The sequence below is a fragment of the Rhinatrema bivittatum genome, chromosome 1, assembly GCF_901001135.1.
Source record: "Rhinatrema bivittatum chromosome 1, aRhiBiv1.1, whole genome shotgun sequence".
Classification (NCBI taxonomy): domain Eukaryota; kingdom Metazoa; phylum Chordata; class Amphibia; order Gymnophiona; family Rhinatrematidae; genus Rhinatrema; species Rhinatrema bivittatum.
The window spans coordinates 481084043-481109142 of record NC_042615.1 but is presented as its reverse complement, the minus strand read 5'-3'; the positions used below and the strand labels follow the sequence as shown (position 1 = coordinate 481109142).

The window sequence follows — 25100 nt, the reverse complement described above, 5'->3', positions numbered from 1 at the left end:
TTATTTTTAGTTTGAGAACATGGACATAAGCCTCTTTAGTTCATGCTTTAAGAAGTCAGGTTCATTCTATTGATCAAGAAATGAAGCTTCCATTACAACCACATGCATGCAGTAACAGGTTTAGAATGGTCTATTGCCCATGTCTAAAGCAGTAGTTTTAGCCAGAGAGAGGGGGCTCCCTGCTTAGGCTAACTAGTATACCACTTTACTTACACTGGTCCAAGCATCCTCATGGGTACCAGTGTCAGCCAAACTCACTGCTACACTTGCTAGGACAGGAATTTGTTGCAGACATCCAAAAGGTGTTCTTGAAGTATCAGATACAAGTGCTTAGCTACTGCACTTATGCTCCTGTAAGCAAGTCAAGCAGTCTAGAAATGCTTTGTAACAGACAGGAACAATAAGTACTACAGCCTCTCAGTCTGAACTTTTATCTACTAGTAGATGCTGTGCAGCTCTAAAATAAAGTTGTTTTCTAGCAGGGCCCTACGGATAGGGAATATAATTCTGTTAGCCACATCTGGCCAGAAGAGGTTAAAGCATTTAATCCAGGTATATATGGGCATGTGTTTCCTTCCCTCTGCACGTCAACTGTAGGTAAAGAGTAAATGTTTATCTGAAGAAAGGACACTGGTTCATATTGACTGCCCAAAATATTTATTGCTAATAAAAATATGACCAATTATAGCTAGAGACAAAGCATGGCCTATGTGAAAGTAAGGTTTAATGGAGAGCCTTTCAAGCAAAATGTTCACAGTACTGGTTCAAACAAACATTCTTAAATATCAGATTTTAGATCACATTTAAGCCCCACTTGTAAGAGATGGCAGGAAAGATGTTATGACATACTGAGCTGGCAGCATGTCTCATTTAAGATACATAGCTGCTGTACAGACCATTCTAAACAATGGCCATTTTGGCTGCTGGAAAATCTGTATGCTGATTAACTTCATCCAGAGGCTCAGTGGAAAAAGAAAAAAGTGTACAGAGATTGTCTATCTAGGTTTTATAGAACCATCTACATTTCAGTTACAGGGTAACAAGCTTACAGATCTACATGAACAAGGCAGCACATGGAGTCTTAAAATGGAACAAGTGCCTTTAATAGCTATATCCTCCTAAGAGGCATAGTATTTGCTTTGCTCTATTCTGGAGTTAGCCAATAACAGCCTACATCCATTTCTACAGAGTTGCAGTGTAGCTTAAGTGCTGTGCCTTGCAATCAAGACCTCATTTCCCTACAGAATATTTTGTACTTCTGAAAGTCACACTGCATAGTTTGATATTTCTTCCCCACTTGTCCTCAGATGAAACCAACAGAAAGCAGACATTCCTGACATTCAGTGGAACAGTAGTTTGAACAGGTAATTTCTAGGAAAATATCACCTCTTAACAGCTGACTATACATAGAGACTGTCTGGCTAGCTGGCTTTTTCCTCTACAGGCTGCAATTGGTGGTAAAAGCAACCCAAGCAGCTGAGTGGTATGTTAAGATAATCCATTTTCTTCAGCTGTGCTTTACTGATGCTAAAGAGTTGATCAGACACATCTCTGAAGGAGGCGGCAGAGATGAAGTTCTGGTAGATGTTTCTAGCCATAGTATGGGCACTGTGAACCTGGTCCTGGATGCTTGATACCAGAGTGAGGCATGTTGTCTGAAGCTGGTGAGACAGGTCCTGGACAATAGCGAACATAGGTGATTCAGTGTGTTTAAACTGAACAAAAAAAAAAAGGAAGACGTTTTAGAATCTGGTATCCTATTGAATTAGTTATGCTTGTGATAGTACCCAATATTTTAATAAGGCTATATCAATCTCAGATTGTTCCAACTTGTTTGAAATTAAAGACTTGATCATGTACAGTATAAAGAAAGTTAAAGTAGCTGTATGCCTTTTCAAAAAAAAAAAAGCCAGCCCAATAAGGTTACACTTGACAATGGTCTAAGCCCTGCCCTACTGTCTTGGCTGCTTTCAATTTATAAGCATGATAGCAGATTAATGTTGGCAAAAACTCCAGTTGAGACCCATGTAATCCATTGAGCCATGTCACATGTTGCAATACTAAGGCATGTCACATTTTTTTAGTACTAAGTCCATCATGAATTTTATTCATTTAGTAATTAGATTATGAGGTATAGAGCTCAGTTAGATTGGCCTCTTAAAACAGTTTTATTCTAGGATACAGCCTTCTGCTCCCTTAAGCTTCCACCTCAGTTGGAACATACTTGTGGCACCAGTCTGATTTCATGAATACTTGGAGCTTCCCCAGCCTCTTTAGTCCAGTCACCAAGTAGTCAGAGTAAAATAAGAACTCTTCTCTAGAACCTAGTACACCAAGCTGATCCTGATAATTGTGAACCCCAACTCCCCATCTAGTTTAGAAAGAAAGTTTCAGACTTAAATCTTATGAAATCCCCTCCAATATTTGGAAGAGCAGTCTTCACAGCAGCAGAGCACTACAAGAATTAGCTTTATGAACAGCATGCAAGCTGAAAGGGAAAACTTACAGTACAATCAGGAAGATTAGCCACAAGTTACTGCTCAGAATGTAGTCCAACCTGGATTGTGCAGATTTTACTGAATGCTTTTACTAGCTAGATCAAGAATTCCCAGTCAGGCTTGCAATATATTTACATTGAAATGTCATGCAAATAGCTTGAAAACTCACTGGCAAGGGGGCACCAGAACAAGTTTGGAACCTGTCCTAAAGTTGCCTGTGCTAGATGCCTCATTGTTAGCCTGTGCTTTTCTTCCATGCCACCAAGAACTGGTATAGCTTCTCCTGGGCATCATGCAGTCTTGTTGGCATTGGACATACCATTTGTAAGTGTACAAGAAATGAGTGTTTTGATTCAACACTGCAAGCAGTTTGTACCAAAGACACTTAGTCACTCAGGTTGAGATTAACATCTCAAACATGTTTTTTGGAGAAGCTATTAGATTTAAAAGATGGTAGACATGGAACTTCAGACCAACTCTTTACTCATGTAAGGAGTACCACTTAGACCAACCAACACAAATCCCAACATGTCTGGGTTCAAATGCTGCCCTAGTTCTTGGGCACATTAAGCTTTGATACTCAAGCTTTATGGGTTTGGAGACAAGTACACTGGTTCCAATACTGTACATGGTAGTGTCAAGACCAATTACAATTCCTACACCAAGACTATATAGAACATTGATCACTGAAGATACAAGTTCATCCAAATAGATTCTTACCAGATAAATGGTGGTGTAGAGCTGGGAGATGGCATCCTGGCTCCTGCATTTAGCATCTTTGACTCTGGTCAAGGCCTGCTCATAAACTCTTCTGTGAACCTTGGAAGACAGTGACCCTAGTCTTATGTAGTAACTTGGCTCCTGGGTTCCAGCTTCAAATCCTTCACCTCTTGCTTTTTTGGCTGTGAAAGAAATGAACACAAGCCTTAGTTGCTTATGTTTAGCTTTCCATAGATTGAGTTTGAAGTCTAAAATTTGTCAACCCTCTGCTATAAACTAAATGCAATTTTCTGAAACCTAGGCATATGGAGTATGCTTACTCAAGTTAAGAGGTTTGAACTAAGAGGGGAACTAGAATATAGGAAAGGGGATTATAGCCATAAACTTTGAGAACTCAGTAACTAGTACTCAGAATCAAATAAGAGTTACTCTGGCAATAAAGAAGCTTGGATAATCTTAGGGTAGTTTCTTACCTACTTCCTCTTCAGTCAGTGGGAGATAGTGATCCACAAGAGCCTCAGACTTGGTCAGTGCAGCATCTATCCCAGTGCTCATCATCTGCACTATGCGGCTTCCCAGAACAGTGTTAATGCTGCCAGTCACAGCCTTAGTCATTTCCATGCTCTCCTGCACAGCTCCCTTGGTCTTGTCCACCACTCCAGTGATCATATGGGCAACGGTGTCCTTGGCACCTGTCACAGTCCTTGTGATAGCTTCTTTTGCATTAGCCACCATGTCAGTGGCATCAGCAGCAGTCTAGTGAAAATGGGTTCATGTTAATGCAGTGAAAACTTCAAAAAGGCATGCCTCCAAAGAAATAAGGAAGCAGGCAAAGAATTTGAGCAGTTTACATGAGTGATTTAAAAAAGAGTTGTTACGAGTTGGTTAAGTCTAGCCCTACCATTACTGGTTAGGGTTGTGTCAGTGCAATGGCCCTGATCTCTAATGTTACTTTCTATTCAGGAGTGCTGGTAGAACAGGCCAGAAGGTTCATTGCTCACATCTCAGGACAGTCCCACCTTCTACTTGTCAATGTTTTGTGGGGGGCACAGGGCTTCTGCAGTTGAATTGCCCTCAGCCCTGCCATGGTACAGTGTTGCAGTCTGGAACCAAAAGGATTAAGTAATCTATTGTAAAGATAAATTCCTGTATTGAGACTAAACATTAAGTTCACTGATGAAGAGTTGCAAAACTGACAGATGAATCTTATTTTGGGCCATATCTAAATGCTATAGGGAAATGTTTGTGTAGCTACCTATCCTGAACACTTGTGGTATGCATACCAAACAGGTCCTTTAGGGAAGAGTTATAAAAAACATCCCAAACTGGTCCTGGTGACCTCAAAAGACCCTCTAATTAGATGGAAGAGGGACACATTTACAATTTTAACACCTAAAAATGGAAACTCTAATTAGTAATTATAGTCTAGTTTGACTGAAAAAGCCTTAAAGAATAGTGGTAAAGATTTTTACAGCCTTGTGCAAGCTACAGTACTTTTCCTGAAGCTATTAGTCTAGGCAATATAAAATAAATTTGCTTAGATATGGGATCTGAGAGATTTCAAACTAGATCATGTATAAATATGGTGCTGGGCGTTTAGTCTGTTGCCTATGCACACTTCTTGCATCCGACCTTTCCACTTTACCCACCATGATTATATGCACCTTAAGGTGCAAGTTACATTTCTAACTTGACATCCATTATCCAGTAGGGATGTGAATCGTTTTTCAATGATTAAAATTATCGTCCGATAATGTTTATATCGTCTTAAATCATTATAGAACACGATACAATAGAAATTCTAACGATTTATCGTTAAAAATCGTTAAATCGTGTTAGTGCGCACTAACTCCCCGTTAGTGCGCACTAACTGAAAATGATACAAATAAACACTTTCCAGGTCACTGAAGGTCAGTTAGGAATGAATATGTGTTCCTATTGGCTGGCTACCCTCTTATCTATTGATGTTACCAAGGTTACCACTGAGGTGATGGTTGGGGGGATGGGAAATGGAACTGGAAACTAACGAACACCAACAGAAAATGAAACAAAGTGTTCACACTTCCCAGGTCAGTAAAGGTCACTTAGGAATGAATATGTATGTATGTATTCCTATTGGCTGGCTGTGCTCTTATCTATTGATGTTACCAATATGGTTGGGGGGATGTGAAATGGAAACAGTTGGAAGCTTGACAAAAAAAGTAATGTAATGATCAGCACTCACGTGACTAGAACTTGTTTGTTTTATTTTTGTTAGCAGGCACCTGAAATGCTAGTGCATGTTGAATTTGCCAATCACTGTGCATTTTAGAAAGGTGGTCCTGGCTGGAACTGTACACAGTTCAAATATGTAATTGATTGTTGGTAAGTATTTAAGTAGCCACACTGGCACCAGTATGTTTACTTTTCCTCCTACTTAACTCACTAGCTCAGCTTTGTAAGAAGGGCTTCTCTGCTTGTGTGTTTTTGTTTGGTGTGAGGAGAGCAGAAACATCAGATCTTTATTCAATCTACTACAGTCATCTCTTACAGTGCCCTATCCCTATTAATACCAGGAGTGTTGTGATCTTCCTGCACACAGTGCCCTAACCCCGATACCAGTCAGACCGCTCCCTCCCTGCATTACTAGTGAGAGGCTGGCTTCAGACAGGGGGGAGCTGCCTGACCCTCACTCCTGACTTCCCCCATGTCCCAGCTAGTGAATGGTGTGTGGGTGAGGGGGGGGGGAGGATGTTGAAGTCTGAGACAGCTCCCTCCCTGCATTACTAGTGAGAGGCTGGCTTCACAGACAGGGGGGGAGCTGCCTGACCCTCACTCCTGACTTCCCCCATGTCCCAGCTAGTGAATGGTGTGTGGGTGAGGGGGGGGGGGAGGATGTTGAAGTCTGAGACAGCTCCCTCCCTGCATTACTAGTGAGAGGCTGGCTTCACAGACAGGGGGGGAGCTGCCTGACCCTCACTCCTGACTTCCCCCATGTCCCAGCTAGTGAATGGTGTGTGGGTGAGGGGGGGGGAGGATGGTGAAGTCTGAGACAGCTCCCTCCCTGCATTACTAGTGAGAGGCTGGCTTCACAGACAGGGGGGAGCTGCCTGACCCTCACTCCTCCGGGGTATTGTGATCTTCCTGCACACAGTGCCCTATCCCTGATATCGGGATGTGTGCAAGAAGATCACAACACCCCCGGTATCAGGAATAGGGCACTGTGTGCAGGAAGATCACAACACCCCCAGTATCAGGAATAGGGCACTGTGTGCAGGAAGATCACAACACCCCTGGTATTAGGGATAGGGCACTGTGTGCAGGAAGATCACAACACCCCTGGTATTAGGGATAGGGCACTGTGTGCAGGAAGATCACAATACCCCTGGTATCAGGGTTAGGGCACTGTGTGCAGGAAGATCACAATACCCCTGGTATCAGGGTTAGGGCACTGTGTGCAGGAAGATCACAATACCCCTGGTATCAGGGTTAGGGCACAAGTTCTAGTCACATTGACTGATCACATTACTTGTTTTGTCAAGCTACCAACTGTTTCCATTTCCCATCCCCCATATACTGTCAGTAGGAAACTTGGTAACATGAATAAGAGGGCAGCCAATAGGAATACATATTCATTCCTAAACTGACCTTAACTGACCTGAAAAGTGTCAAATTGTATCATTTTCAGTTAGTGCGCACTAATCGGAAAAAACGATTAACGATTTTTTAACTAAAAAATCGTGCCTAAGACGATTTTCTTGCCCTGCCACACGATTTCTATCGTTAAGACGATATGGAAAACGATTCACATCCCTATTATCCAGTTTACAACACTTGCTTTAGGGTGCTCAAGCATCTCACAGCAGCCATTGGCATGCTGACAAGGAGACTACTGTGACTTCCTCTCAAAGATGGTCTGTACTGTCCTATAGTCATTTGGCAGTTTATTCAGGAGAAAAAAAAGTTGCTTTAAAATGTGCATGTTTATATACTATATAATTTGTGAAAGATTAGACCTGGTACTAGAACTAGTCCCCATTGAAAAACTCAATCGTTTGACTTGATTCTGAAGAGATGTGGTCTTAGGGCTTTCTGTACAGAAAGAAATGGCTCCCCTGTTGAGAATTATTGCTTTTCCTATTCTCTCATGTGAGAACCCTTTTGCTTATTGTTGGGAAGACTCACCTTATAAGTGGGCTGGAGGAGGATGGGCAGCTTCTCTTCAATTTTGTCCAGGCTGATGCGGGCATAGTTATTAGCAAGAGCAACTGCAAAGAGGAAACTACAGCCTTGAACAAAAAAAAGTGTTTACATCCATATATCTTTGATATCATCTAACAGTCTTGGTAAATCTTAACTTAGAGGCAAATGATTGCATGGTAATTTTGAGGAAGACAAGCTCAGGGAGATTCAGATCCAGACTGCAAAGTTCTTCACCCAACTTAGGACCTATTGTGCCATCAGCATGGCCACTGACTTGACCTAGTCCTCCACCCCCAACTGCACTCATTTCTCACCTCAGGTTAGGTTTCACTTAGCCACCCATCCCCCTTATGTCTTATCCAATCATTAACTTAGAAATATCAGGTTCTTGACCCTGGTATCCTTACCAGTAAAGTCATCTCTCTACATGTCTGCTTTGGGCACTATGCCCCAATGTTGGCTCACCTTCAGCATTTCCTGTGTCTTGCTCTACAGGGCATCTCTGGCTGAAGTCTGGTTCTCATACTGACTTAGTCTGAAGTTCAGTCACCTGGTTTGCTAAGCACCCTTTCCTACAAACCCTGTTTCCCAGATTGCCTGTCATCCCCTTTACTTTCTGCCTTATAGATTACTTTTCATGAAGCTCACCACACTTCTTTTCCTGAAATCATGGAGCAGGATGGGGGGGGGGGGGGGGAAGAACTTCTCATTCTTACTCCAAAGTACTTGTTCTGCCTCCATTCTCACCCAGGTCTTCAGTTTCTCTTCTACAATTCTCCCTTCCATTTACTACATCCTCAGTTGCTAGGTTGCCAACTGTGCACTCTGCCTTCAGGCATGCTGTGATCATGCCACTTAAACCATTCCCTGAACCTTCTCCATTAGTGCTCTTTTTACCCTGGTAATCCACCCTGGAAGGGCATAAAAGTTGTAGCATTCAAGTAGACCAATGGCCAGACTCAGGGTTTCATCATATTTTACCTCAGAGAGGACCTAGGCCCAGAGGCAAAGCAATGGTCTTTTTTGGCTGGACAGGGATCCTGCTATATAGTTCTCCCTTTTATCCAGACCTATAGCTAAGTAGTTTGGCACCTATGGCCAAGTGAAAACTGCCCTCACCCTTTATGCATACCATGAATTGAGAGACTGTTCTGTTTGTACAGCAATGCAAGGGGATTTGAGGCCCTAGAAAAGTGTACAGCCTTGCACCCCCTCCTCACAAAGTTATGCATTTATATTTTTCATGTAAAATATGAAAAGCAATCGGAGGTAAAAATCTCACTTACAATATGTATATTTACATGTACTGCTAAGGTGCCAACCAGAAAACCCTGCAAAAGAGCAAGAGATGCTTGGAACCAATATGTATTAGGCCTAATGTAATGCATCTTTGGCATGGGCATGACCCTCAGAACTATAAAAAGCTTAGATAATAGCACTCAAACAGCAACTTATGAAAGTTACTACAAATATTACACCAGGCCTAAAATAGTAATACACCCCTTATTAGGAAAAAGGGAACAATCCAAGCTACATGGAAGCTATACACAAATAGACCCTCAAATACAGTATACTTACAAGTGTACAGACAAACTGAACTGGAAACTGCACAAGACAAGTTCTAATGCACTGCAAGTGTAGACATTACCATTCTTCAAAACAAAAATTAGTAAAAGCCATACTAAAAAATTCAAAGCCATTAAATGAACATTCAATAGTTAACACAAATCTACCAATGTCACAAGCACCCAACAATTAAAAAACTGTTTAAGAATTCAGTTATCCATAACTTGGAACTTTGTTTCCAGATGCCCTGAAGTTGTCATGGATTTGCAGTCAGTAACTGGGGTTGTTCACATGCACCCTCACTTCCTCCTTGACATAGCAGGCAGCAATCTTTCAGCCCCATGGCCAAGAGAACTTCTGACCATGGGGCCAAGCCAGCTCTAACACTGGACTTCCAGTAGGTGCACTCCTCTGCAGGGCAGCCCTGCTAGGTATGATAAGTGTGGCCTTAGTAAGTGGAAAAGCAATGCAGCCCCACCAGAATCAGTGTTGCTTTTCTACTTACTAAGGCTACACTGACCAGTCAGTTTTGATAGGGCTGTGCTGCTTTTCTCTTGCAGAGGACCCACTGGCAGCCAGCTGTAATGCTCTCATTGGCTTATGGTGCCTTTTTGATAGCAGCACCTATATGGTCACAGCCATAAGCATGCTATGGCTCTTATCTTTCTTGTCTCCTGGAAGGGCACAAGACTAAACTAGTTAGGGCTCACTCCAAAATGAGTCTTCTAGTTTGCTGGTGTTACTATTCAACTCAGAATACCCAACTGTAAGGCAGGTTTCTATAGCCAGTGCAATAGCATTAGTTTCAGATGCAAGGTTGGTACTTTTTCCCTTCCCAAATTTCCAACTTCTACAAAGTTATTACCCACTGTTGCAGATACCTTCAGTTGTACATCCAAACTCTCCTCCGGCCAACTCCAGAAACATTCCGTCAGTTCTCGCAGGGTTCCCCACCCCTTACCACTTGTTTCCTTTGTCTTCCACTGCTGTGACACTTACCAAGACCCTGGTATTGGCCTCTTAGGTTGTTTCCTCATGAGAGGGGACACCTTCCAGCTTTTATTTTTCTACCCTGTTTAGAAGTGGGTTCCTTCCACTTCCACCTGCCAAACCATGAACTCAGCATCTTATGTACTAAAGATGCTACAAACCTCTTCCCCCATAAGTCAGTTTGTATATACTATAGGGAGAAGCTGTTATTCTTATTCCACAAGTTTAGTAGTACCCAAGTAGTTTAGCCTCCCTTATCTAGAATCCTCTCCAGGGATGTTCTGTTTCTATATTTGTATTGTTACACTAAAATCCAACTTAGCATAAATAAAGTAAGCTTTTAAAAATTGAGCCAAACTGTTTTAGCTACAGTTTGGCTTGTTTTTCCTATATGTATCCCTTTATACTTGTGTACATTAAGCCTTCATCTGCCATTTACATGACCAGTGTCAAATTCATTCATGTGATCAGTTTCCTTTTCCAGATCATAGTAAAAGCACCAGTCCCAATAGATCCTTTGGGGGGGGGGGGGTGGTTTACTCTTTCCTCCATTCAGAAAGTGGAGGATTTAGTTCCTGTCCTAACCAGTTGTAATCCACAATAGTCATGGAATAGCAATCCATGTCCTAATTCAGATGTTTGAGAACTTTAGTACCTTCTGAAGAACCAGACGCACTGATTCACCTTTATCTACATGGTTAAATGTAATAGATTAGAGAGACAAGTCTGTTGCTCATGTATATATATATGTTCTATAATCCCCCCCCCCCCCGGAACCAGCACCTAGAATGTCACCAACTACTTTGCCAGATCACTCCTAGAGCCCTTTTAAAAAGAACTATAGATACATGGGCCACCCTTCTATCTTAAATAGATTTGAGTCTCCAGAATGTGAGGTTATGCCATCCAAACCAGGTGATTTGCTACTCTTGTCAAATTTAACTACATCTGCCAGGTTCACTAGTTTTTCCAAGTCACCAATACACTTCCATCAGTATCTCCAACATCTTCTTCCATGCACAAAGCAAAGAACTTAAGTTGTGCCATTGTTTTCTGTGCCCCTTTTACCCTTAAATCTAATTATCCAATAGACTCAGGCTTTCTGCTTCAGATGTCTAGAAAAGTGAGATTTTGCCTCTATAGCTTTTCACCTGCCTAAATGTTTAAGTAAACAAAGCATACGTACTGACAAGTTTGATGGCTTCTATTTTTGGCTAGAATAGCCTTTTAACCATGCAGGCAGTCATATGGAATAAATCTGGTCTGGGTTTCCAAGATGGTATTTATGAACAAATGTCTTACACAAAAAAAAAATTACCCTTTGCAACTTTACCTTTAACTATTCTCTAAGATATTAAAAAAAGCTTATTGTTCTAGCATTTGTTTTCCTTAACAGGAGGAAAGGCCATTAAATCAAATTTGGGAGTAATGTTGCCAAGTGGTCACACTTGTTTTGCACCAAATCCTGGTTTCTACTAAAATATCAAATAGCAACCCCTCATCAGTTCCTGACCATCTGCTCCATGAAGCTGCCATGTCATCTAGAAGCTACTTGTAACATGTTCTGATGTGAAATTTGTCAATATTGGGAGAACTGAAATAGCCTGCACAGTAATGGACAATTTGTTCAAGTCCCTTATTTTAGCATTTTGTCTGTTCATGCTGGCCCTCCCCTATCACATGGTATTTTTACCCATCCAGATTCTACAGTGCATTTAGTCTCCTGTAGATCTTTATCCTGTTTGACTGCCTTCCTTGACATGCCCTCCCCCAAGATTTGATCCACCTTATTGCTATTTGTAGCCTGGTACTGTACTCCCATTGATTCTCCTTCCATCATGAATCAGATGCCAATTGGATCTACCTCTTCATTCATTACTATACATTTTAACTTCATTTTATGCACTTCTGGAATTCACATAAGGACATTAAGCTATACTTATACACAAGCCATCCTTCAGTTGAGGGATGTTTGAATTTTGAGTTAAGATTTAGATATCTGGGCTACTATTTCTTTAGAATCATTGTTTGGATGCTCCTCCCTTTAAGATTTGACAATGCTATCCTCTGAATCATGTTCTACTTAGTGACTGTTTTAACCTCCCCCTATGTTCTAGTTTAGAAAGCTTTCTAAAGTTTCCAGCAGTCTGATTCCACCCTGGTTATGGAAGAGCCCTTTTTTGGGCTATGCTTCCCAGTTCAACAAGTCTAAAGCTGCCTTCCCTGCACCATCTTCTCATCCACACATTACCTGTTCAGAGTCAAAGCATTTGAGAATGCAACTCTGGAGTATTTGGATATCAACTTTCTAGAACCTCCTTTCCACACCTATGTATCAAATGGAAGAGGGCTGTAGCTCAGTATTTGTGTGACAAGGTCTGCCATCTTTCCACTGTACAGCCACATTACCAAGCAAGCCTCCCATCTGCCAGTCTCTACATTCCTAATCTTTTCCTCCTGGAAAGCCAACCTATGAGGATAATGTATTGTTTGAGATCAGGTCCTGCTACACCAAGGTGGTTTTCTTCCTGTTGAACTTGCCTACTAGGTCTCAGGTTTTATATACTTCAACTCTTCTGGACATTGTCACCATGGCCTCCAGAGACAGGAGCTCTTGGCATCAACTCATACAGCTTATCACCAGCTGGTAGAAAGCTACAAGGCCCCTGCCACACATGCATTTTACTATTGTTAGTTTAGGTTGCTAAGGGAGTAAGGCTACCTTGCCTCCATTATGGACAAGCACAAAATGCTTAGAGATCAGGTACATGCCAAAACTAGCACAAGGCACCTACATAGCAAAGGACACCAGTGGCTTGAACACTAAGGTAGACTGAGGTGCAAAGCTGCAGCAGTGGCATGAACATCCTAAAGCTTAAAATGCTAGGCATGGAAAGCCAGAGTTGCATTACCCAAGTTATTGAGATGGAATGACTAACCCAAGGCACCAGAGGGCCAGAAATAGTCTGTCACTGACCAACCTAACAGCAAGGTACAGAATCCGGAAAGCAGTGTTCTTGAAGCTTATAATTTTGGGGAGGGATGGGGATGCTGGTATAAATTAAGAGAAGCAGGGTGGTTAAGCTAGGCTAGGATCCAAGCATGGAACAAGGAAACAGCAAAGGTACAGAACCAGGAGATAGGTAGGCCAGTACCAGCATTAGCTAGAGACACTGGTGCATATAGCAAGGTACTGAGGACCAATACTATGGGCACTGGTTTTCTGTACCTGTATACTCCATTCTGCTACTTGCATGGAAAGTCCAGGAAACCCAATGGAGAGGCTTGTTTTAAGACTGAGCAAAAAAGCAAGGAAAAAAAGTTACATATTCAAGACTTAAGGGTATTGGCAAAGTACCTTGGCTAACATTTGTGCCAGAACAGTCACTGGATAGTGACAATTGGAACAGTTCCAATTGTCACTATCCAGTCTAGTTTTATAGGTTTTTCATAAAGCTTGTGAAAATTGCTATTTCCTAGTCTACAAATTTGTTACTTTAATTGAACCAATGATGCCAGTCTCAGTTGTACACTATATAGTTGTTACCCCTCTTCATTCAAGAAGGCTTAGCCTTTAGCACACTAATCCTGCACCAGTTTGTACTGTTGATTTATATAAATCATCCAATGATGCTACTTGTGAAAATTTGACAGGCAGACAATTGGTAGGACCATATTGGCATGTTAGATGCAAAAAGATGTTAAAGGACCTTGGCTAAGTTAATTCAGATTTGCTTTTCTGCTTTGCAGTTTGATGTGGGTGGTTGTACACTTAGAATGTTTTAAATAGACCCCTTTTCCACCATCTGGCACCAGCTGCCACTGTGTACTCAATGTCCCCTGCCATTTAAAAAACCATATTCATGAGGCATACTGGCTGATTGCTAGAACAAGAAATAGTGGGCCACATTAGCAATACCTGGCCAGGTAGTGACCTTGTGCTCAGAATGCTAGTGATCCGAGCCTCATCTTATGGACTCTTAGATGAGATGTGACATTTGTGCTAGCATTTGCTTTGGTAGGACTCTACTTCAGCAATGGCCCATTTACAGAGTGTTCTGCCATGGGCATGGTAGGTGACAAGGTGCTGCTCAAGCTGACTGGGGTGCCTATTCCCTTGTTCTGGTCTCCCTCTGCAATATATTGCCACTGAAGGCTAGTAACTAAAAAGAATTGCTTCCTTTCACCTAGGGGGTTTCACAGCTTGGCAAACAAGTATCCTGGGTGAGGTGTTTTAGCTTCTTGCACCTGCAGAGTTTATGACCACTGTCATTAACTGCTCTTGCTGAAGCCATTTCTAACATTCTGCAGTATGTTGATGTGGGGGGGATTGCCTCAAGATTCTAGGGATGTGAATCATTTGATTAAAAACAATCATATTTTAAATTGACAAAAATCATTAGAGCTGCGATACAATTCCCCCGATTTGTCAAAAAATCATAAATCAGGGAGGGGGAGGGTGGGAAAACCGGCACCCTAAAACCCACCCTGAACCTTTAAAATAAATCCCCCACCCTCCTGAAGCCCCCCAAAATGTTTTAAATTACCTGGGGTCCAGTGGGGGGTCCCAGCACGATCTCCCGCTCTCGGGCCACGGCTGCGTTAAAAGAAATGGTGCCGTGGCCCTTACCGTATGACAGGGCAAAGGTAGCGCCAGTGCCATTTTGGTTCCTGTCACCTGACGTCATGAGTGCAGGAGATTGCTCCCAGACCCCCAGGGGCTTTTGGCCAGCTTGGGGGCCTCCTGACCCCCACAAGACTTGCCAAAAGTCCAGCGGGGGTCTGGGAGCGACCTCCTGCATGTGGGCTGTATTGCCAATATTCAAAATGGTGCCAGCGCTACCTTTGCCCTGTCATATGGTAAGGGCAAAGGGCCACTGGCGCCATTTCTTTTAATGCAGCCATGGCCTGAGAGGGGGAGATTGTGCCAGGACCCCCCCCCCCCCCCCACTGGACCCCAGGTAATTTAACACATTTTGGGGTGGGTTTTAGGGTGCCGGTTTTCCCACCCTCCCCTGATTTGATTTAAAAAAAAAAAAAAAACAAAACAAAAACCATGACGATCAGATTTTTCTCCCCCCAGCCAAAATTGATCATTAAGACTATCACCCGATTCACATCCCTACTAGATTGTGTCATCCTTGAAGGGTTTTAGGACAGATCAACTCTGCTCCCATTCATAATGTCCTGGGGGGGGTGCAGCCATCCACATCTTGTCTAGAGCCAGCTGATATATTTCCTATTGGCTCCAATAACCTCTGCAGCATTAGCTTAAGTTGAAAGTCACTCACACCTACATCCTGAATCAGCTGGTGCAGAGGTACCCCATTGATTCTTGGGCAACCATGCATGCTATATGAATACATCCTGCTATTTTCCTGTACCTCTTAATCAGGACTCAAAAACTTGCTTCTTGGTCCCAAGTCTCCCCACTGTTTACAGCCAGGTGCAGAAAGTGTGCACAGGAACAGATAACCCTATGCAAGTCCACCATTACCTGTCATATTTCCACTGTCCAAAGTCATTTAGGCCTAATCCTCAGCTATAGTTACCAGCCCTCCACTTCCTTATTGCTGTTAAGATTAGTCATGATATGGATCTTGTCCATCCCACAGCCTACCAGTATCCTACTTCCCTGCCCTACTAGAGCTGCTACTTGTCCTGACAAGTGCCACTGGTATGCCATCAGGGCATAGTGTCCTGGCTAGTCTGTGTCAGTGATGTGTATGCATGCAAGTGTACCTAGCAAGTGTATATAGGCTGGAGATAGCCTGCCAGTTAAATATTGTCTGGGAAGGCACTTTAACTAAGGTCCACCAGCCACTGAAATATAAGTTCTACCCATAAGTGATCAGGGCACTCATGTCTTCCAATGCAGTGTATGTCACCTTTGATACTGGCTGGCCAATGACATGGCATTGAAGGTTACTTGCTTGCCAACCTTGCTGTTTGAGCAGCAGGAGTTGACTTGAAACTAGACTTTCCTGTGGCTTTTGACTGAATAGGCATCCTCCATTGAAGGCCATGCTAAAATGTTTTTCATGTAACCATACCACAATTTATAAGAGACATCCCAGTACTTTTCTACTAGGATACTTAGTGAATGCACTCTGCAAAACATGGGTGATACTTCAGAGTGAAATATTCCTATACTTTGAGTTTTATAGGACTCCCTCTGCAGGCTTGGGTGCTGCTGCTGGGTTGGAGTTTAGGGTGGAATGAGGTAAGCCATGGACATCATTCATTCAAGCCTGCCACTACCTCCTCTTCCTGGAGCAGATTACTACAGACAGAGCTCAAATACCACTACCATTTCATGCATATCTGTTGTGATTCAGCTGTTAGTGGCCATTTTCTCTTTAATGGCTTCAAAAATGAGGAAAGGGACAGTCTGGCCAGAGTTTTATAAATGGATATCACCATCTCATCCCAAAACTAGACAGAAGTCTCACTAAGCATGGACTGAAGAGGCAAGGCCAGTACTAATGCCACCGATGGCTCTTGTTCTAAAGTGCAGGAACAGCAGATGTAGGCTCTGGCTTCTCTGTGCTGCCTTGCCTGTGTGTGAAGAGGTCTATAACTTAGGGCAGGGGTATTATTGGGGTCTTAGGGATGTGCAGAGGGACTGCATATGTTACATTGCATTTGGCAAGGGGCCCTGATCTATTCATGCATTCCATTCTTATTCATTTCCTGGCTAAAATTTAGCTACAAACCCCCCCAAGATTTACCAAAACTCCCTGGTGGTCCAGCAGGGGTCTGGGAGCCATCTACTGCACTCATGCTGTCTGTATTCAAAATGACACAGAGCCTTTGCCCTTACTATGGCATAGGGGCCACTGGTGCCATTGGTCACCCCTGTCACATGGTAGGAGCTGACAGCATATTGCTCCCAGACCCCCAGGGAGTTTTGGTAAGTCTTGGGGTTTTTTAAATTCATTCCTTTAGACAGCCAAATTATTCTGAAGATTTGTTGTATTAGTGGGAATTGCAATATATGTTTTGCTTCCCCATGAATATGGCCCTATACGTTGCGGATTTCCAATATGTTACAAACTAATGCACCCCCCTATTGGGTCTTAACTACTGCTCTATGCAGATTATCCTCATGTAGATATTATACCAAAACAGGTTTCTTCATTTCCTGCCTTTAGCTCCTAGAGATCCTGTCTATCCCCTGCCCATAGTCTTTCATCCCATTCCCTATGGCATGATGGAAACTTGATCAAGCAACCACTGCCCATGAAAAAATTGTCTTTTGCCCAATATTGTAATGCTTGTACTCTTATATTCACTACCAGTACCTGTAGTAGTGTTACAGGTCACCCCCACATGAAGACAGTACAGAGTTTACAAGTCTACCTCTCCAGCACATAGCTGAACCAGAAGTTCTAGGCAGAGTCCTTTGCTCATTTTTCCAGTCACATTGCAGTGTACTGCTGTAGGTTTAAAATGGTCAATACACTGACCAGCACCCACTAGTGGTCTCAGCCCCCCTCCCCCCCTTTGTAGGTGCTATAACAGCTAGAGAGAAGCATTAGACAAGTCAATATTCAATACCATTTATCCAGATAATTATCTGGATAAATGCCAAGTTTTGAAAGCAAGCCATTTATCCTGATAAATGACAGGCATCTCAGGGGCATTCCAGGGTGAGTTTGAGATAGCTACATGTTATAGGCCCAAAAAAGGTATATGCCAAAAGAGAGGGATTTAAAAGTCCAAGCACAAGGCTCTCTACTTACTGCAGCAAATAAGCTTCCAGCTCTTGCTGACAGTGCTAGATTAAGCTATTCCTGTTTGGAAAGCAATATGGATAGCAACACTGGTAGCTTAGGATGGGCATGAAATGCTAGTTTAAAGTTCAGAACTATAAAAGGTACTTTAAAATTTGTGTACTGATCACAGACAAGACTCCAAGCCAGTGTCCTACTGATACCATCCCTGGTAATAAGGCTTTGGGTATTTGGGGGCTAGTAATGCTAGTAGCCAGCACTCCCACATTATACATTCATAGTTTCTATCTCTGAGCTCCTGGTCATTGTAAGGGGATTGGAGTGTGGTGTAAAGAGAATAAGATCAGCTAATCAGCTATATTTTGAAAATATTTGGGAACATTTCAGGGTAGTGTTAACATTGAAACCTGACCAGCACTATTCAAACCTATCTTTTAGGTTTCCTCTGAAAACAAGCTATTGAGTAGATACCTATAACATTCAGTAGGATTAACAAGGTACTTGACTGGTTCATAATCCTATTGCCCACAGATTAATTTGAAACACTGCTCCGATTGGTATTTTGATTCTGCAGTTCCACAAGAATCTGCCCTTTCTGCAATCCTATTAGATATCTTATTTTGCTATGTCACCTATCTAGCCTCAATATAAACTACAAAATATATGCAGACATTCAATTCCTTCTTCTATTGAACACATCCCAGAAACACCCCTTTTCCCTAGCCACTCTTAGATTACATGGTTAACTCCTAGCTGTCCTACTTTAAATGCAGCAACAACTGAAATTATAAATCCCTAATTCTGTATGTGCCCCCCCCCCTCAGTATTCATATTCAGCCATACTATGCCTCTAACACCCAAGTTACAGGCATGGCTGCATAATCAATTCAAAACTATGACCTCACATCTTAGCTGCCACAAAAATCTGGTTTTACAAAGTTAGAATACTAAAAAAAAGTCTTAACACCCTTACTATTTCCCCCAACTTCTGTTCAGTATTACAGTCATTAATATTAATATGCACCATTACTTTAATTCACTATACAATGGTCTCCCAGAATATTCAATCCAATCCCTTCAATTCAAAATTGTGCTGCTCTTTACCAATACTCCTTGCATAGCCCATATAACTCATGTACTTAAAACTCCATGTTACTGATTCAATGAATACAGTATAAAATATTGACAATTCACTCATTACTTCCATTTGGTTATGCTCCACATCATCTCTGCTCTTCTGAAAAAAAAATTCCTGAAGTGCTTACTGTCAAGACAGCTCACTTAGATACTGCCTTCTCACTGGTCCCAAATTATGGAATTCTATACCAAAACCATATCTGTCAACTTCTGTCAAGCACAAGTTCAAAAAAGCAATAAAAATATATTCTCTATGGCTCTTCCCAACACCCAGTTAGTGTATAGACTAAAGTTAATTTGTAGATTTCTTTTTTCCCCCCTCTTATTTTAATGGATTTTGTCAGTTGTAAACTGCCCAGATCCACCCCTGTGTATATGTAGCATATAAAACTTTATAAGATGTTAAGAGTTTGAAAGTTAACCTCCATAACAATGGTGTGACAAGAAACCAGGCCTAGATCCCACCTTGCTTTACTTCTAGCCCCAGTCTTCTCAATCTGATCTTAAATTTTGTTCTGCACAGAGAAGAGTCAACAGAAAAATGGTACAGCCCACATCCTGAGCACTTTCAGTATATAAGAAGTCAGAAGTCACTGTCAAATCCATGCAGATGCCAGCTAAGCTAGTCCTACTTCCCCACCATGGGTCCAGTTAGTCTAGGGTTAGGTGCAATACCACATGTTGCTAAGCACTGCACTAGCTGCCTAAAAAAAAAAAAAAAAACAACCCTACCAGGGAAAGTGATAAACAGAACAGTAGAAAAGTGACTTTGTACAGACACTGAAATTCCCAGAGCATAACTGGGAGTGAAGGTCTACCTATACACTTGTTGGAAAACATGAATACAATAAAAGTTCTAGTTTTAAGTACTAGCCACTCATGTTTTGTTTTTCCATGAAAAAAAGCCGAATTCCTTGTTTTAAGCAGAATGCACATCCCTATGACATGTTTGTCAGCTCATTAAAAGCAGGGACTGCTGTGCATATGTAGTGTACTTTATACCTACGTAGTAGCATCTGTAAATTGAAGGAATATTAGAGAAGATTTTGATGTTGCTACTGGTTAACAGGCTAACTTTTCAAGGTACCAAAGCAGAAGTCAAAGTTTGACAGCACTTGGCAATAAAGGGGCAAGTACAGAAATTGTACTTTTAAAGTCAGTTCCACTTACTAACCTTGCATGACAAGCATTTGTGGTATTTGCATAGATCAGCAGTGTATAGAATCCCCAATAGACAGCAGGACCAAGAGCCAACATGCACTAATCCCAGGAATGAAGTTAGCAATAAGGTAAGGTTTAAGTATTATATAAGCAAAACAGAGCAGTGTAGGTCCTTGAAATCAAATGGAAAAAGGGACCAACAATGACACTTAAAAAAAAAACAACTTTTGGCATGCAGAAAAAAAAAAGTCAAGCATAAATACAAAATATTGAAAAAGTAAGATCTGTATCTGCAAGTGTCAAGACAGTCTTAAGAGAACTTGTAACTCCAAAGCAGAATTTAAGCCTCTAGGGTATACCATGTCAAGTAGATGTATCCATCGCTGCTCTGTTGAAATCTCCTCCTCGCCATGAGGGAATAAGCTATTTCAGAACACAAACTTGTAAAGAGTTGAAGCTATGGGTTTTTTCTAAGCAATGTGTAACCAGTGGGGCTGTGACATGTGCTTTATTAATGCATGATTTATGTTCATTCTGGTTTTCAACTGTCTGCCGGTTTTGCCCACATACCAAAGGTTACATGGACATTGAATCAGATATACAACACCTGCAGATGTACAATCTGTTTCAGTGTCACTAAGATTTAATCTAGAGAAAAAGAGAACCAGTTTCAATCACCTGACAGAACAAGAGCCACAGGCTTTGTGACCCTATATTGTTACCGTACGGTGATCTCGGAGTCTGAGTGCACGAGTTGGCTGCGCAAGTTAGTACCCTCTAGTGTATGTGAATCGTGGTATTTGATAAAACTCTGGATGGAGTTGCAAAATGTGCCAATTATGTGCAATGTTCGTTTGATGCGTCATAACAGAAAAAGGGCGCACACAGGCGAGTTTCTGAATGTTCATCAGGTTGCTGTAAAAACAGCCAGTCTGTGTGAACTTGGCTAGTGTAAAAGCTCGCTTGATGCAGCGAGCTGGATAACCTCTTGCTGCAAATCTGGTGCTTAAATGTGCTTGAACTTTAAATTCTGCTGCAGTAGTGCAAAGGCGATGGATCTGAAGGAATTGGCCGACTGGCAAATTCTTTGAGACTACGAGGATGAGCGCTGGTAAAGTGTAGAAACGTGTTACTGGAAACTGGTTTTCTATATAAAGTAGTAAATTTTCCAGTGGTTTTAATAATGGTAATGTCCAAAAAAATGGATGCTATCTTTTTGAATCTGTGAAATGTAAATGGTTGTTGTGTTGATTCAAACTAAAAATTGAGACTGTCACAAGTGCCCGACCATAAGAGAAAAATATCAATATATCTTTTCCATATTGTGATATATTCTGTTATGACGCATCAAATGAAGATCATTGTGCATAATTGGCACATTTTGCAACTCCAGAGTTTTATCAAATACCACAATTCACATACACCAGAGGTACTAATTTACACGACCAACTCATGCACTCACTCTGGGAGATCACTATACAGTAACAATATAGGGTCAAAGCCTGTGGCTCTTGTTCTGTGTGTCAGGTGATTGAAACTGACGTTCTTTCTCCAGATTAAATCTTAGTGACACTGAAACAAACAGATTGTACATCTGCAGGTGTTATATCTGATTCAATGTCCATGTAACCTTTGGTATGTGGGCAAAACCGGCAGACAGTTGAAAACCAGAATGAACATAAATCATGCATTAATAAAGCACATGTCACAGCCCCACTGGTTACACATTGCTTAGAAAAAACCCATAGCTTCAACTCTTTACAAGTTTGTGTTCTGAAATAGCTTATTCCCTCATGGCGAGGAGGAGATTTCAATGGAGCAGCGATGGATACATCTACTTGACACTGTATACCCTAAAGGTTTAAATTCTGCTTTGGAGTTACAAGTTCTTATAAGACTTGTCTTGACATTTGTAACCATGACTATGGAATGTCATGACATCGACGTTTGTGGTCTGCACAGGCTACTGCAATTGGTCTGTCCCGCTTTTGAGAATACTACACTGAGACCAGGCGTCTGAATAGAAGAGGTTGGTGCTGTGATAATTCAAGCTACGTAATTTTATCTTTGTCCCACACTGCAAGTTTAAGAATTCTTTGGTTTCCTCTTTAATTTAAAGGTTTGACACCTGAAAAAGCTGCACAGTGCAGCAAAACACTGGCCACTGTTGGGAATCTGTTTACACACAGAAAACGAGACATTGCAAGATTAATTCATAAAGCAATTGATTTAATAAATTTCTACAGGCTCCTCAGCCCACAAGAGTCACATCAGGCTGTTTGGCAGGGTAAGATCCGCAAATTAAGAAAAGACCAGACAGTTCAATTTGTTGAACACGTTGTCAGGCTTGCAGATGCGGATCTTACTTTTTCAATAATATTTTGTATTTACACATTTACTTTTCTGTGTGCCAAAAGTTTGTGTCATTGTTGGTGCCTTGTGTTTGTGTGTTAAGTATGATATATACAGAAATACTGAATTCCAGTGTATCAGTCTAGTTAAGAGTGAATCTCCCCCTCATAAAAGTGAGGTATTCATGGTTAGCTAGCCAACATCTCAGCAGTATTTGAAAGCTTGTGTTAATATCCATAGTCAATGCTTGTAACTGAATACAAGCATGTACAGGAAGCAAAACCCAAGGATTACAGCAGTGGGCTAGGAACATGGAATCAAGTCTTACTCATATAACCACAGAGTAAGCTTTTTTCAGAAAGGAGCTATCATCGTTGTATAGCAATGAAGAGTGTCTTATTAAATAAGAGGTCTTAAATGAAATAAAAGACCACGTTCCAACACAACAGTATCTTAAAGATGTATGATCTCAGGCACATTTTAGCTTCAGAGCATAAGCCAATGACCCAGGGGACAGAATGCACAGAGTTCATAGGAATCTGCAAAGGCTTGCAATGGTATTGCTTAGCACCACTTAAGATATATAAACATATCTTGGAGGATTAAAAGCTGGAGGGTTATATAGAACAATTTTAAACTTATATTCATAGCAAGTGTCTTAGGATTGTATAAGACACCACTTAAAGACGTTGTACTGTGTTTAAAATCTTCCTCCTCAGAGTAGCATAGTACAGTGGGTATTAGAAACAGAGGAGGAAGTTTTTATCCACCCACATGTAAGCTCCTGCAAAAATTAGATCTTGCTTTTTCAGTAGTAAGGTGTCTACATCAAGGTTTGAGATAGTTAGATTTGTTTTATGATAAGATCTGTTAACCAAAGGGCCGATGCAAAAACCTTGCACTAAAGTGGGCACTGCATATTCAGCACCACTTTCCTAACACCCCCAGGCACACATGCAATATTTAAATTAGGGCTCATGCTGTCGAGGCAGCACTAGGGGCAATTACACAACCCTAGCACCTCCTTGACAGCACAAGCCGGAGAGAGGTCTGCTGTTAGTGGCTGTCCACCAGTTAAGAAACCAGAAGCTGAATTTGTCTGCATCCCATTTTCCAAACCCCTGCCACAACTTAAAAAAAATTTAAATTTGTTCCTCCTACTTAATATCCCAAGAATATTAAGTAGTAGGTAATATAGAAAAAGCAGTTTCTGTACTAGTTTTAGTAGCACTCAGCAATTAACACCTGCTCAGGGCAGGCATTGATTTCTGATCACTAAAATGTGCATCTTAAGACACTTTTTTGTCTAGGGAATGAATAGCTAATAGCCTCATTCACATGTATTTGCATGTGATGAGTGCTATTAGTTTCACTCCACTTTGGACATGCATTATAGAGGCACTAATCCCCTGGGTCAGTGCACTGTGTTGCATCAGCCCCCCCCCCCCCCCAGCATGGCCAGTCACATCAAGGTGCCATTAAATAAAGAGAGACTTAACTACCCTTTGCTTTATATGAAATCCTACTTGAGTGCACACAGATACCACTTACGTTGTGGCTCCCACTTCTGGATTATGTGTTTCGTGCTTCTGAGGGTCACAGCATTTATAATCTTCACCCTTCTCTCTGCCACCTCACAGACAGACTTCAGGTAGGGATGGTTCTTTTTTGTGTTGGTATATACAGATGATAGCATATCACAGGTAGAGCTCACCAATGGCAGCTTACCCACCTTCACCACTACATTCTGTTAAACCAGAAGAATTGGAGGAAGTTAGAGGTCTATGAATCAGAACAGCTGCCTGAACAAGCTCAGAAGCCATTTCATGCATACCTGTTGTGGTTCAGCTGATAGAGAGGCCATTTTCCTTTAAAGCCTGCAGAGAAGAAAACCAGTTTAGCCAAGAACCTTTTTTTTCTTCATAGCACCTTATCCCAAATCTAGATACAGAAATCTCACTAGGCTTACCTTCAGCTGATTTAAGCTGTGGTAACTTTCTAAACAAGAGACTGAAAACTGTTCCAGCAGACAAACACTTTCTAATCACAGTTGTTAAATTGTGCCAGGTCTACAGGACATGCAGCTTCAAAGTGTCTGCTTATAGTACTGTACCTTTATTATGGGGTCTCATGGCAGCACGTTAGTAGCTCAGTTATAAGCAGGTGAGACCACTGGCTAAATATTGCAGTATACCAGACTGTAGCTATTTGAAGTTGCTCAGTTTGGCAGCTACTAAAGTGAAAAAAAAAAATCACACCCTGTTAAACTTAGATTTAAAGTTGTAAACCCTGTTAAATAAGCCAGGAGATATAGAAAGACACAAGAAGTTGCCTAAGTTAAAACCATAACCCACAAGAACTATAGAAAGCCAAAAGGTGCAACTCCACCTGGCTAGAGTAGAGTTAAGTTACCAGGTGAGATGCACTTGCTACTATTTCCACAAAACTTCACTATAGAAGGAATGGGAAGTAGTAACAATGATTGGAAGTCATTTAGTGAGTGCAAGACATTATCAGACTAGAACTACATTTTCTTCTAAACATCTGAAAGAAGAGGCAGAGAAGCTAAATTAATATGAAGAGGCTAACATTTTAAGGCCCTCATTTACCAGATACAGCCAAGAAATAAAGGAACCATGGAGACCCCACTAATTAAAGCAAGAAGACATAAAACAAACCAGTAATCCCAATTACCTTAAACACAACAACACCAAAATAATGCTTCTTGCTGACCATCCCAGCAGGGACCTTATCTAGG

The 25100-nt window shown here is 41.5% G+C and overlaps 1 protein-coding gene across 3 annotated transcripts; it reads right to left on the bottom strand.

Moving 5' to 3' along the window:
* Positions 1–638: 638 nt before the first annotated feature.
* LOC115094191 (perilipin-2-like) lies at positions 639–25100 on the bottom strand. 3 transcript variants are annotated; one of them, XM_029606986.1, is made up of 7 exons: positions 25037–25100; positions 24177–24219; positions 23894–24089; positions 7383–7486; positions 3692–3974; positions 3219–3400; positions 639–1715 (listed from the first exon to the last, which is right to left on the bottom strand). In XM_029606986.1, the coding sequence occupies exons 2-7, from the start codon at positions 24204–24206 to the stop codon at positions 1422–1424; spliced, it is 1089 nt and encodes a 362-aa protein (XP_029462846.1). In that variant the 5' UTR covers positions 24207–24219; positions 25037–25100; the 3' UTR covers positions 639–1421. The 3 variants fall into 3 exon arrangements, with proteins under 3 accessions (XP_029462846.1, XP_029462863.1, XP_029462854.1); XM_029607003.1 differs by having other exon boundaries at positions 7383–7465; XM_029606994.1 differs by lacking the exon at positions 25037–25100 and adding an exon at positions 24456–24479.

Bases quoted from the DNA above. Each gene is read 5' to 3' on its own strand.
- LOC115094191 (XM_029606986.1), bottom strand. From the start codon at position 24,206: ATGGCCTCTCTATCAGCTGAACCACAACAG. The intron at 7,487-23,893 runs GTAAGTGGTATC...TTTTTGTTCAAG, and splicing joins CCAGAAGTGGGAGCCACAAC to GCTGTAGTTTCCTCTTTGCA. The intron at 1,716-3,218 runs GTAAGAATCTAT...TTTTTTGTTCAG, and splicing joins TCTACACCACCATTTATCTG to TTTAAACACACTGAATCACC.